The following is a 12,500-nucleotide window of genomic DNA, read 5'->3' as shown; positions in this document are numbered from 1 at the left end:
AATAAAGTCTTCAGTTTCGATAATCCACGTTACAAATCCTCAACAACAGCAAGCCATTCCTTCTCTGCTATGAGGCAGGCAACGGAACAAGTGCAGACAGTAGGCTATATGACCACGTTGATGCTGCACGGCTTGAAAGGATTCTGTCTAAATTAAATATCTTGGATAGCCTATATAGACCTAGGCCTAACTAGATTTGTTGCAATACAGATTCATTTTCTATAGCCAGAAGTGTTCCGTTGGACTGACGAAACCGAACACGATCAAGTTTGCAACTTCTTTCCCTCATGCGCTGTCCGTCAGCACCACCTGTCATTGGACGTCCGATTAGCTTTCATTACGTGCTGAGGGAAAAACTCTCGCCATTAGGCCTATGTGCTGTTGCATTGTTGTGAGGGATATCACCAAATAATTTAGATAAAAGTCAGAACATTATTTTGGCAATGAAAGGCACACAGGTGGCTGGAAGCTCAAGCAGTCTTCAGTCTGTTCATTTAAGTTTGTTGGGTGCTCTTGGATATCGGGTATCAGTTCATGTAGAGAGAAGAGTTCATCCAGGCACTCCAAAATAAGGTGTCCAAACGGGAAGTTACATTAAAAAGCTTTAAATGGTACTGGGCTGGGGTTACATTAAAAAGCCGACATGTTTCGACCTCACCAGGTCTTCATCAGGGCTACGTTCACCATTGAAAAGAAAGGCCTCCCTTAAATAGTGACATCACCACATGTGACCCATTACGCACTACACACATTTGCGCACACCAGAGAAAACAAAGATTAAAAAATAGCCTGGGGTAATAAGTGATGCCACAGACTATCCCATGGCGAAACATTTCAATGAATACCATGGTAAAAATGATTCTCTGCTGCGCATACAGGGCGTCGAACATATCAAACCTCTTCCGAGGGGTGGGGACAGGCTAAAAAGACTTAATCAGAGGGAGACTTTTTGGATACACCAACTGGATGCCATGCGCTATCCTGGTCTAAATGAGGATATTGATTTTACTTGTTTTTTGTGATGCTTATTTGTACTTCTGGTCATTTTTTTCCGTGGCATCACTTATAACCCCAGGCTATTTTTTAATCTTTGTTTTCTCTGGTGTGCGCAAATGTGTGTAGTGCGTAATGGGTCACATGTGGTGATGTCACTATTTAAGGGAGGCCCCAGCCCAGTACCATTTAAGGCTTTTTAATGTAACTTCCCGTTTGGACACCTTATTTTGGAGTGCCTGGATGAACTCTTCTCTCAACATGAACTGATACCCGATATCCAAGAGCACCCAACAAACTTAAATGAACAGACTGAAGACTGCTTGAGCTTCCAGCCACCTGTGTGCCTTTCATTGCCAAAATAATGTTCTGACTTTTATCTAAATTATTTGGTGATATCCCTCACAACAGTGCATAGGCACTCACAAAAGCCTAATGGCGAGAGTTTTTCCCTCAGCACGTAATGAAAGCTAATCGGACGTCCAATGACAGATGGTGCTGACCGTATCAGGTCTTTTCGTCGAATGAATTGGTGAGAGGGGACCATTCGAACAAAACGTTGGACCATTAGTATAAGGCTGGGGATCTTTAGTCGAGGATGGTCCGTCTACCGCAAAAGCCAACGAAAGGTCCTTAAAATTGAACTAAAGATCCGTAGGTTTCAACTAAAGGTCCCTTCAGTCTGCCTATATTAGAAATGTAAATCAGCTTTTTTAATGCTCATTTTAACGGGTTTTCTTCAGCCTGCCTATATTAGAAATGTAAATCAGCTTTTTTAATGCTCATTTTAAGGGTTTTGTTTATTTAAATATGTAAATCAGCTGTTAAGTTTTGTTTTTTTGTTGATTTAAACATGTAAATCTATAAATAAAATGTACTTACTCATTTTAACTGGTAGGGCTATGTTGTTGTTTTTTTAACGTTTCCGTCGTTACATTTTTTGACAATTTAGGCCTACGTTTACGCCCTTACATTTTTTGACAAAATATCTAGACAATATTTGAGAAGCTTTTTTTTTCACGTCGTTACATTTTTTGACAATTTACGTTTACGCCCTTACATTTTTTGACAATTATCTAGACAATATTTGAGAAGCTTTTTTTTTTCACTTTTACGCCGTTACTTTACTCCCATCTGCGGGCAGAGAGGCGGGACCAAGCACAGCCTGCTCGCTTTGAATCAAAGCAGGGCGGTTTAATGTGTCAAGAAGTAGGCTATTGACCCTTGTGCTCGCTTTGAATCAGAGCAGCGCGCGTCTAGGCTGTAGACTATAGTGCATCTAGAAGTAGGCTATTGACCATTGAGCACATTGTCATGCAGCGAGTTTTCTGACTTTCCGTTAACTTTTTAGATGCGAAGCACCAGCAACAAGAGAAAGCTGTCTCCCGACACTTTGATGTTTCTGATTCTGAATGACAACAAATAGTTCGCGCATGAGCCAGAAAACAATATAGGTCCTAACAGTGTTGAAAACATTACAGAACCCATGCACCTGTGTTAAGCCCATGGCTACAGTAGAGAGAGAGAGAGAGAGAGAGAGAGAGAGAGAGAGAGAGAGAGAGAGAGAGAGAGAGAGAGAGGTTAAATCGCTACGTTAACACTGCACAGGAGCGCGTTCTCTCTCCGCCGCGTAAAGGTCTTTGCATGAACAAATGCAATGGTAATTGAATAATAGTTTGCCAGTATTGCAGGGTGTATTAAACCCAGTGTACGTTGGGGTGCAAGGGAGAGCAAGGAAGAGAGCAGCATCTGTGATTAACCGCTTCGAAATGTGTGCGTAAAACCTGCTGTTAACCAGTGGGTTTTGTGAAGTTTGAAGTGTACCGCATTAAAAAAAGCTTTGTTTGATGTCGTGTTTGTATTTTACTTTGACGTTGCCTATAGTCCTCAGTTTATGGGTATTTTCAGTTGACCCCCTACACGTTTTCTTTCTGTCATGTAGGGTATTGTAAATAAATCGACCGTATTTTTTTATCATTTTGATTTCGGACTTAATTTAGCCCTTCAATCACCCCTCTCCAATTGCAAACTTTACCCTGATAGAAGAGCATTCGCTACCCTGCACACTCGTTAAGCACTTATTGTCTGACTGATTTTGGCTGCTGCGAATAAGGTAGGTCTATCTTATAAAAAAAAGGGTCTGTCGTCGTTTTGGCTGAAGGTTGACACCACGAACCAGATGACAATTGCAGTCTTGCCGCGGGTCTTGAACAGTGCGCTGTCATTCCGATTCAGATTGCTTCTTCTGAGAAGGCAACTGGCTACCGCAGGAGAGGGGAAAGGTGACAATATTATCCACAAGCTTGTTGGATAAATTGTGTTTAGCCTATCACAGATGAGGTTCTGGAATATTTTGTAGTGCATGGAACATTGACAAGGAAAGGTAGCTATTATATCCTCGTGAATAGGTCTTCGACTTTTCAAAATGCATCCTCTCAACATTCAACATGTAAATGGGTTATTCTGTAGTCCAACGCTATCCTGGCAGGAGAATCATTCGTTACAAATACTGCATACACACTCAGCAATTGTGTCTGTTGGTTTTTGCCCTCCAGGTCTTCATAAAAGCATCTACCACCGCTGTGATAATTTGACTACACACCGCTGAACAGTTAACAGTTTTTTAAGGCTACTGTATTGACAATTGCAGTCATGCCGCTTGTCTTGAACTGTCTCTTCCCGTTCCATATCGTGACAGCCAGATGAGAAGCGCAAAGGTGGGGGCTATCCGCGATCGCGGAGGAAAGGTGTCAATATCCATAGCCTAACCCTTGAACTGTGGAGCAATTGCATATTGTTTAGGTTCTTGAATACTTGGAATTAGCATGGAATTAATTTTCCATTAATAAGGAAACGTGTAAGATTTATCCTCAATCCTACCCGATAATGTTTTGTCATAGGCCTAATGTTAATGCCCTCCCCAACACACATCCACAGTACAATATTGCGACACGCTTGGCACAATGATAGGCCTACTAAATGAGTTCAATGTTCTTGCAACACTTTTCCCAAGAAAAGTCGGTTTTCATTTCGAGATTCCAGAGCAAATCAGTTGGTACTGCGCTGCTCGCTTGCTGGACAATAAACGTTGAACTGAACCGTGTTGTGTGCGTGTGTGGCTATGTGTGTAGGCTACCATCGCATGTCCATGATAGTCCGTGCTCTTATCATGCAAATGACATGTCATGCAGGCAAGGCGTCCGTTTGATTTCAAAAGTGCTGGCCCGGACAATTACCATAAACCCGAGTAAGGTTTGAAAAGTGCTGGGTACAAGGCTACTTCCGATTTGAGGTTTCATGATAAATAGCCTAATACGCATTGGTGTATTGACGCATAATGTGGCCATATTAAAAATTAAAAGCCATCTGCGCTGTCTTGTTTATTTCTGATATCCTGCGCTGAAGTCATCTTTATCATACATATTATTAATGCAACGGTAACTGAGTGGTTAACCCATCATAACTACATGTAGCCTTGCATAATGGTGCACGTCAATTTGTTGTCATAACTTCGCTCTTTTGATTTCCTCAAGCAATTCATCCCTTTTGTCATTGTCCCTGTTGCAGAGACTGCAGTGTTTCTCAACCTTTTTTTTTAGGCAAGACACCCTTTCAATTAATGAAAAATTAAGGCACCCCAAACCAACAAGCCGTAACATGGCATCGCATCCGATAACACACAAGCTTAGAAAAGTAACACATTTGGAGACGTCACACGACCTAGGTTCGAAGTTGCAGCTGACTGGGGCTACCTATATTTACTTTAGGCTATTGTGCGTAGATAGCAGATGAAATATTCCACTGACCAGCATTAACTTATCAATTTAGTCAAATATCTATTATATCATTCTACATAATTTATTTATCAGCCGTTTCCAGGGCACCCCTGAAGGGTTAAAGTATTCGCTAATGGGCATGAAGTCTTGTCATGCAAATGACCTGCCGTGTTCAGGGGAAGTCATCCACCCAAAGGCAACCCTTTCAACAAAGCCACGCAGAGTGGACAGTTGAATGCTGCTTGAAATAAGTCCATAATGAATAAAATATTACGCGCAACGTCTACAAGAGAAGTAATGGTTATTATTACCGTTGCGCGTAAAGATGAGGAAAATATGGATGGATGCTGTCCTATGGAAGGGGCCGTCAAACAGTCTACACGACATCTTCATTAAAGTCGTTAAAAAAGTACTTGTCAACAAAATCATGCCCCCGGAAAAATAAATAAAGTGCTTGCATTGACACGCTGTTGTTTTAATTTCGCATTTCTTTCATGTCCACTTAGTATGCTTTATCCAATTAGCCATGGATGCAGGATCATTCACTGGACTGGACACTATTGTAAGAGGTGAAATAGACCACGATTCAGGAACGACAGACAACAGGAGTAAAGGTTATGGTAGTTTTATTTTTACAATTTCATAAAATACAATTAGGAGGGAAAAACCACCACAATATCCATGCAACCAGCAGCGTCTGTAAACTGCTATCGTCTTTGAATAATGAATCACAATCTGGAGACACTCGGACGATAGTAGCCTACAAAAGTTAAGTTAAGTTACACACTCAGTCACTGCTGCCGGACGTTGGCTCGTCGATTACTTAATTCAACTATAACACGCGCAATAGCCTACCCAAATGCAACTTACCTACAGTTCCCAAAGCGGCCGGCCGCACGCAATGGATACCTACTGCCTACGTCCCGGCACGACAGCTTGTAGACAGTTCAGCAGCCCCTGCCCCACCCCAGCGCTTAGCGCACAAGTCTACACTATTGTCCAAGTGTTGTTATTTCAAGAAAGCAAACTGTCACTGTCCGCCGGCCGCTGTCGTGACATCTTTCATTAACACTAGTATTGTTTTAACAAGTGAGGAGTCCGTTGATAGTTTCCTTAAGGGTGAAGTAGCCTGCTCTTTAGGCTAGCGTTGCCTCCTCCAGCCAACCATTCGGCGCACAGTGTTCAGACTGTAGCAGGATGATAGGCTAATGATGATGGTCAGGGCGCACATCAGTGCTTGGGTTGTCTATACTTTTATCTGGAATACTGTCGCCGATCAGATAGAAATGACCCTGTTATGAACCCGAGTTTAGTAGATATCGCGCAGTGAACGAGGCAGCCTGCAAACAGTTTGAAGCGCAATGTGGCTGTAACACGTTAGAAAGTAGCCAAACTCTGTTACTTGTTATGAGCGTAATGGTGGGGTGGCGTCCGGCCAATGTCATATCCTAAGCGTATCGCTCGGTGCGTAATTCCAAGAGCAGTATAATGAAAAGGAAGAAAAGGAAGATGATGGGCTAGACCCGAAATGTTTGTCCCCTGTCTGTCGGTTTTATTTACTTTTTTCGGCTTTGTTTACAGTTACAGTAGTTTTTGATTCTGCATTCAGCTCCAGTGTGCGACTCCTTTCTTTCTTTTTAAATTATGAGCGTTCCACGAACTATCTTTCTTTGTGCACGCTATAAAATGGCAATAAACCTGTTACTATAAACTACTGGTTAACTTTGTATGCTTTCTAATGTTGGTAAAGGCGGGATAAGCGGGATAATGTATTGTCCACACGTGACTACGGAAAATATATTTCCTTCCAAGCGGAATAACAGCACTCCGCCTTCGGCATCGGGGGTGTTATTCGCCCATAGGAAAATATTTTCTTATAGTCACGTGTGGACAATAAATTATCTCTTACCTTTACATTACTGTTGTAGGCCTACATTTTAAAACATTTCGTTGATATTGTAGTGGTGCAACCGACTGTAGTTTTAAGTTATGAGATGGGCGCCAGTAAGGCAGCAATAAGATTGCCGTTACCTTTCCAAAATGAATACAAATCAGTGATCAACACATTAGAAATAACTCAGATCATCACAACGAATATCTTTTCTTATTTTTAGTAGTGCATTTTTGCAAAATCCTTGTTTGCAGACTTGTGCGCTTGGTCTCAATTTGGAACAGCTCACATCAATGTCTGGCTTTAGCGATTCTTGCGAATGGTGATCTTCTCGGCACACTTCATGGTTCCCTCTCTCTTGCTCTCTCGGCTTGCTTCCTGACAGTCTCACCCGCCATTTGAAATTAACCCCATTTTATAGGCTGCACATGTAGTGCACAGGGGGTAACGCTGCTATCTCACTCCGGAGGAGGCAGAGGCAGTCCGTTACGATATAGTATATTTATAAAATAGGCTATAAAATAGGCCTAATGATAAAAAAAGCAGCCTGAACTAAAATGATAAAAAATAATAAAAAAATAGAGACGCACGCACACACTTTCTACATGGTTCGATTTTTGTTTTCATTGCATTGTGGTGGTAGGCACACAAGTTTGATAAAATATAAAAAATAATAGGCTAATAAAATAGGCAGACTACACTAAACGTCTGCCCAGTTACACGAAAGGTCTGCATGGGTTGAACGTAACGTCCTTAGGTCTTCTACGAAAGATCCGCAGGTACTGCACGAAACGCCCCATGCCTTCTACGAATGGTCCAACGTTTTGTTCGAATGGTCCCCTCTCAGCAATTCATTAGACGAATCGTCTCGAATTCGTGCTGACGGACAGCGCATGAGGGAAAGAAGTTGCAAACTTGATCGTGTTCGGTTTCGTCAGTCCAACGGAACACTTCTGGCTATAGAAAATGAATCCGTATTGCAACAAATCTAGTTAGGCCTAGGTCTATATAGGCTATCCAAGATATTTAATTTAGACAGAATCCTTTCAAGCCGTGCAGCATCAACGTGGTCATATAGCCTACTGTCTGCACTTGTTCCGTTGCCTGCCTCATAGCAGAGAAGGAATGGCTTGCTGTTGTTGAGGATTTGTAACGTGGATTATCGAAACTGAAGACTTTATTTCTTCTATTGATACCTTTTTGTTTGGTATAATTACGGACAATGCAAATAACTGATTTTTGTGACGTTCGGACATTTTTGGAAGGAATATAATCGAATTAGTCCTGCCGCTTGGGTTATTGTTTTTCGCGTGCATGTGGATGAGCATAGGCTATTGAATTTGATTGCAGCCTAATAGGCCTACTGAACAGTGGACTGAAATTGAATTGAATAGGACGTAAGCATACCTATGTCATTTTTAACAAGAGTGGCATTTTTCTCGGGTGCTAAAAAGCAAAAAGCACCATGGTCAGAACCTGGCGCGCAAGGTCATGTAGGCAGACATGAAAGACTCACTACTCCACGGGCAAATATCGGGAAAAATTAAGCACCACCAGCATGGACAGCTCCCCACGAGTCACTTATAATGGTTGGTCTTTTCCTGGGGTTTGATTCATGTTGTTTGGGGGAAAATATTAAAATAGCCTTTGTAATGGTAAGAATATTTCCAAAGAGCCAAGATGGGGCTTAAGATCAATATGGGCCAGGTTTGTCTCCGTGCGCACACACACACACACACACACACACACACACACACACACACACACACACACACACACACACACACACACACACACACACACACACACACACACTCTCTCTCTCTCTCTCTCTCTCTCTCTCTCTCTCTCTCTCTCGCGCGCCACATATTTAATGTCGCTGTAAATTGGTGTAATGTAGCAGAAAGTGCGAGACATTCGCTGGCCTCGTTGCACGCAACACGTTGTGAAATGATTTCTTAACGGTTTTAACCGCATCATTCGCGACTCTCGAGCAGTTTGAGAACTGAGAAGAATGAGAGAGAGAGAGGGCAGTGACTACCATGTCACTGAGACTATGTGTGTGTTGTGCCTAGTGAATCCAAGTGCAGAAAATACATATCCATATAGTTTATTACATAATGCACCATGTTATTACTTTTCCATCAAAAAAAAAAGTTGCGGCCGCATTCCGTAATAAATTTCGCATTTTGTAATAATTTATTACAAGATGAGAAAAAAGTTATTACGAAATGCGTTCAAGAAATTTATTACGAAATGCGTAAATTATTACACAATGCGGCAATTGTCACCGCATTATGTAATAATTTGTTACATTATTACATATTGCACCGTTATTACATAATGCGGCGTTACAGGAGGCGGGTCAACCATGCCGTTTGGGAAACGTTAATTGTTATGCTCTTGCTCAGACCAAGTCTCAAAGAGATTTGAAAGTCGATGATAATCAGGTTACTACCGTTTGGCTACTGCTGGGTCTAATACTCTACTTTACCTAGGGAGCTGAAAGCCAGTTGTGTATATTTTTGAGCCTCGGGAGGAAGGTTTACTAATGTGTGTGTGTCTGTCTGTCTGTCTATCTCTGTGGGAAGCTAGCTTTTATTATGTTTATAATCATCTTGATAAATGGTGTACATGCCAATGTGCACAGTAGTGCCAACGGGTGCAGTAGTGTGATGGGGTAGTAGTGTGCAGGTTGTAACCTTTGCATTCATTTATGCTTGTGGTCAATTTTTAGTTCCTTAAACAACCATCACCTGATTGTGTGGTGAGGCTATTTCTGTGTTCTGCATTTTTTTTTACAGTAATCAACATGCTTTTACCTTGTAAGCTATGTAATGGACAGTGGTGACAAGCATGAGTGCTGTGACCTCTGGTTTCCTCCCAAGTGGGAAACAGTTTAATATGTCACAGTAGTCGTATCCATAGATTGAAACGTAGCTTTCAGACAAAATTGTTGATTGGGATGTTGGAAAGAGGAAAGGTTAAATCTGAAGTTAGGGAGTTAAACAAAGTATTTTAGGCTACATGTAATGTAGAATTGTAGAATTTGGCATGGTCTATCTGTGTATAAGTGCTGTATGTGCATCACGTGTTTCATGAAGCCAAATTTGACATTTCGGGTGGAGTCGTTATTATTCAGGCTTTAGTTCAGAGTAGACGATTAAAGGGACACAGTGTGAGATTTTTAGTTGTTTATTTCCAGAATTCATGCTGCCCATTCACTAATGTTACCTTTTTCATGAATACTTACCACCACCATCAAATTTTAAGTATAAAGGGGGATCTTCTCCATGGTCTGCCATTTTGAATTTCCAGAGATAGCCATTTTTAGCTGCAAAAATGACTGTACTTGGATCATACTAGAAAATATTTGTTTTTTGCTTAGTAAACTTTCATGTAAAGATCAAATTTGGCAATAGGCAGCCCAGTTTCAATGAGCAGCATAGTTGCAGTACCTTTTTTGACCATTTCCTGCACAATGTCCCTTTAAGTCACCAAGAGTAATGGTGGTATCTGTCTATATAGCTAATGGCTTTATGGCCATCTGATCAATTGTGTCCAAAATGTACATATCTCTGCTTTTTCACCTCTCTCCCTCAAGTTTCCTTCTTCCTCTTGTTGTCCCTCACAGTTCTCTCTCTCTCTCTCTCTCTCTCTCTCTCTCTCTCTCTCTCTCTCTCTCTCTCTCTCTCTCTCTCTCTCTCTCTCTCTCTCTCTCTCTCTCTCTCTCTCTCTCTCTCTCTCTCTCTCTCTCTCTCTCTCGCTATCTCTCTCTCTCACACACACTTTCACTCTCTCTCTCTCTGTAAATCTGAATTCTCTCTCTCTCTCTCTCTCTCTCTCTCTCTCTCTCTCTCTCTCTCTCTCTCTCACACACACACACACACACACACACACACACACACACACACACACACACACACACACACACACACACACACACACACACACACACACACACACACACACACACACACACACTTTCACTCTCTCTCTCTCTGTAAATCTGAATTCTCTCTCTCTCTCCCTCTCTCTCTCCCTCTCTCTCCCTCCCTCCCTCTCTCTCTCTCTCTCTCTCTCTATCTCTCTCTGTCTCTCCCTCTCTCTCTCTCTCTCTCTCTCTCTCTCTCTCTCTCTCTCTCTCTCTCTCTCTCTCTCTCTCTCTCTCTCCCCCTCTGTGTATATCAGGTGATCTGAACCCTGTCCCTCTCTGCTCCTCAGGTTGCCTTCTTCTTGTTCCTGTCCCTGAGTGTGTACACGGTGCTTCCTCTGCCCGTGTCCTGGGCCCTGGTGGTGGGCGTGGGCACCAGCGTCACCCATGTCATCGTCATCAGCATCTACGTCCCTGTCACCTCACCTGACATGCCGGACCTAGCGGTACAGGTAGAGTACAGCATTCACACATAAAGGACTAGAATTTAACTTTTTTTTTCAAAATCAGTCAATATTAGTTGCCAAACATACAGTCAACACCAGTCAAAGTGGCTAGCTAGTAAGTATGTAAGTATGTCTTTTCTACTAGCAAGACTGAGTTTTCACCAGCATTTTGGCAGTTGGCGGTTGTTAATTCAGAGTCCTACACACAGACACACAAACAAGTACACATGCATGGATGCACGCACGCACGCATGCATGCATCCACGCATCCACGCATCCACGCATGCATGCATCCACGCACACACACAAATGCACACACACATGCACACACACACATCTTCAAATACACTGTCTAAAAGGTCATTATATATTTTCTCATACTTTGTAACCCAACGTGATGTTTACCTTGTCCATCTCCCCATTTAATTTCTGCACTTGTGCCTGTCTGTGGTGTCATTGCACATTTGCCTACACTTTTTGATTTGTGTCATCTCCAGCCACCGCTGTGACGCAATGATGAGATTTTACACGAATAGGCTTGCAGTAAACGGAAACCGGTTCGTGGCATTTGCAAATTATAGAGGAAGGATGACGCACACTTACAAGTCAGACTTTTCAAAGTGCTCGTAACCAAAGTAATGACTTTGGAAACACACACACACACACACACACACACACACACACACACACACACACACACACACACACACACACACACACACACACACACACACACACACACACACACACACACACACACACACACACACACACACACACACAGTTTCTTATGCTGACTAACAACAGCTACGAATCTATGAATGACATTTCAGTGATTTCTCAAATCATAATTGCATTAAATTACGTAACTACATTATGTACTTTGTACTCTACATACTTTGTACTGCAAATTTCAATGGCTAAAGCATCTCTGTAGCTACCATATCTATAGCAGACGATTCTGCTTCCGAACTAAGGACAAAAAAAAAGAAACAATGTTCCTCCAGCATTCCCAGATCTTGTCTATAAATTAATTATCGTATTTACTGCACAAAGGGACATAGCACCAAACTAGGATCTCTGACCAAACGGGGTTTTATTTGTGACGTCAGAAGCTTTCAAACACTGAACTGTTCAATTTTGCGAGGCAAGTATGAGTTGCATCCGGGGGCATAGACATACATATGGATAGTCCAGTAACCAGTAGTCATGTTTGCTTAGTAGTCCAGTAACCAGTAGTCATGTTTGCTTAGCTTCAAAACGGAACTGGTCTGACATCACAGTGAAAAAGGCCAATTTTGGGGCCCTATACACAAGCAGATCTCATGGGCCCCCTCTCAGAAAAATTGAGACGGTTAGAGCGTCAGACTTGTAGCCCAAAGGTTGCCAGTTCGAGTCTCGACCCGCCAGGTTGGGCAGTTTCCCAGTTGGGCCTTCACTTCACTTACATTTGTCTTACA

The 12,500-nt window shown here is 42.2% G+C and overlaps 1 protein-coding gene across 1 annotated transcript in view; it reads left to right on the top strand.

Annotated features, from left to right (window-relative positions):
- Positions 1–12,500, top strand: part of LOC134437038 (adenylate cyclase type 4-like) — a 55,691-nt gene that overhangs the window by 12,690 nt on the left and 30,501 nt on the right. Inside the window, exon 4 of the mRNA XM_063186467.1 lies at positions 10,885–11,046. Coding sequence (XP_063042537.1) covers positions 10,885–11,046 — 162 coding nt within the window. The remainder of the gene's footprint in view (positions 1–10,884; positions 11,047–12,500) is intronic.

The sequence above is a fragment of the Engraulis encrasicolus genome, chromosome 21 (genome assembly GCF_034702125.1).
Source record: "Engraulis encrasicolus isolate BLACKSEA-1 chromosome 21, IST_EnEncr_1.0, whole genome shotgun sequence".
NCBI classification, from domain to species: domain Eukaryota; kingdom Metazoa; phylum Chordata; class Actinopteri; order Clupeiformes; family Engraulidae; genus Engraulis; species Engraulis encrasicolus.
Note: the sequence above shows the minus strand (reverse complement) of the source record. Positions and strands in the feature narration are given on the sequence as shown.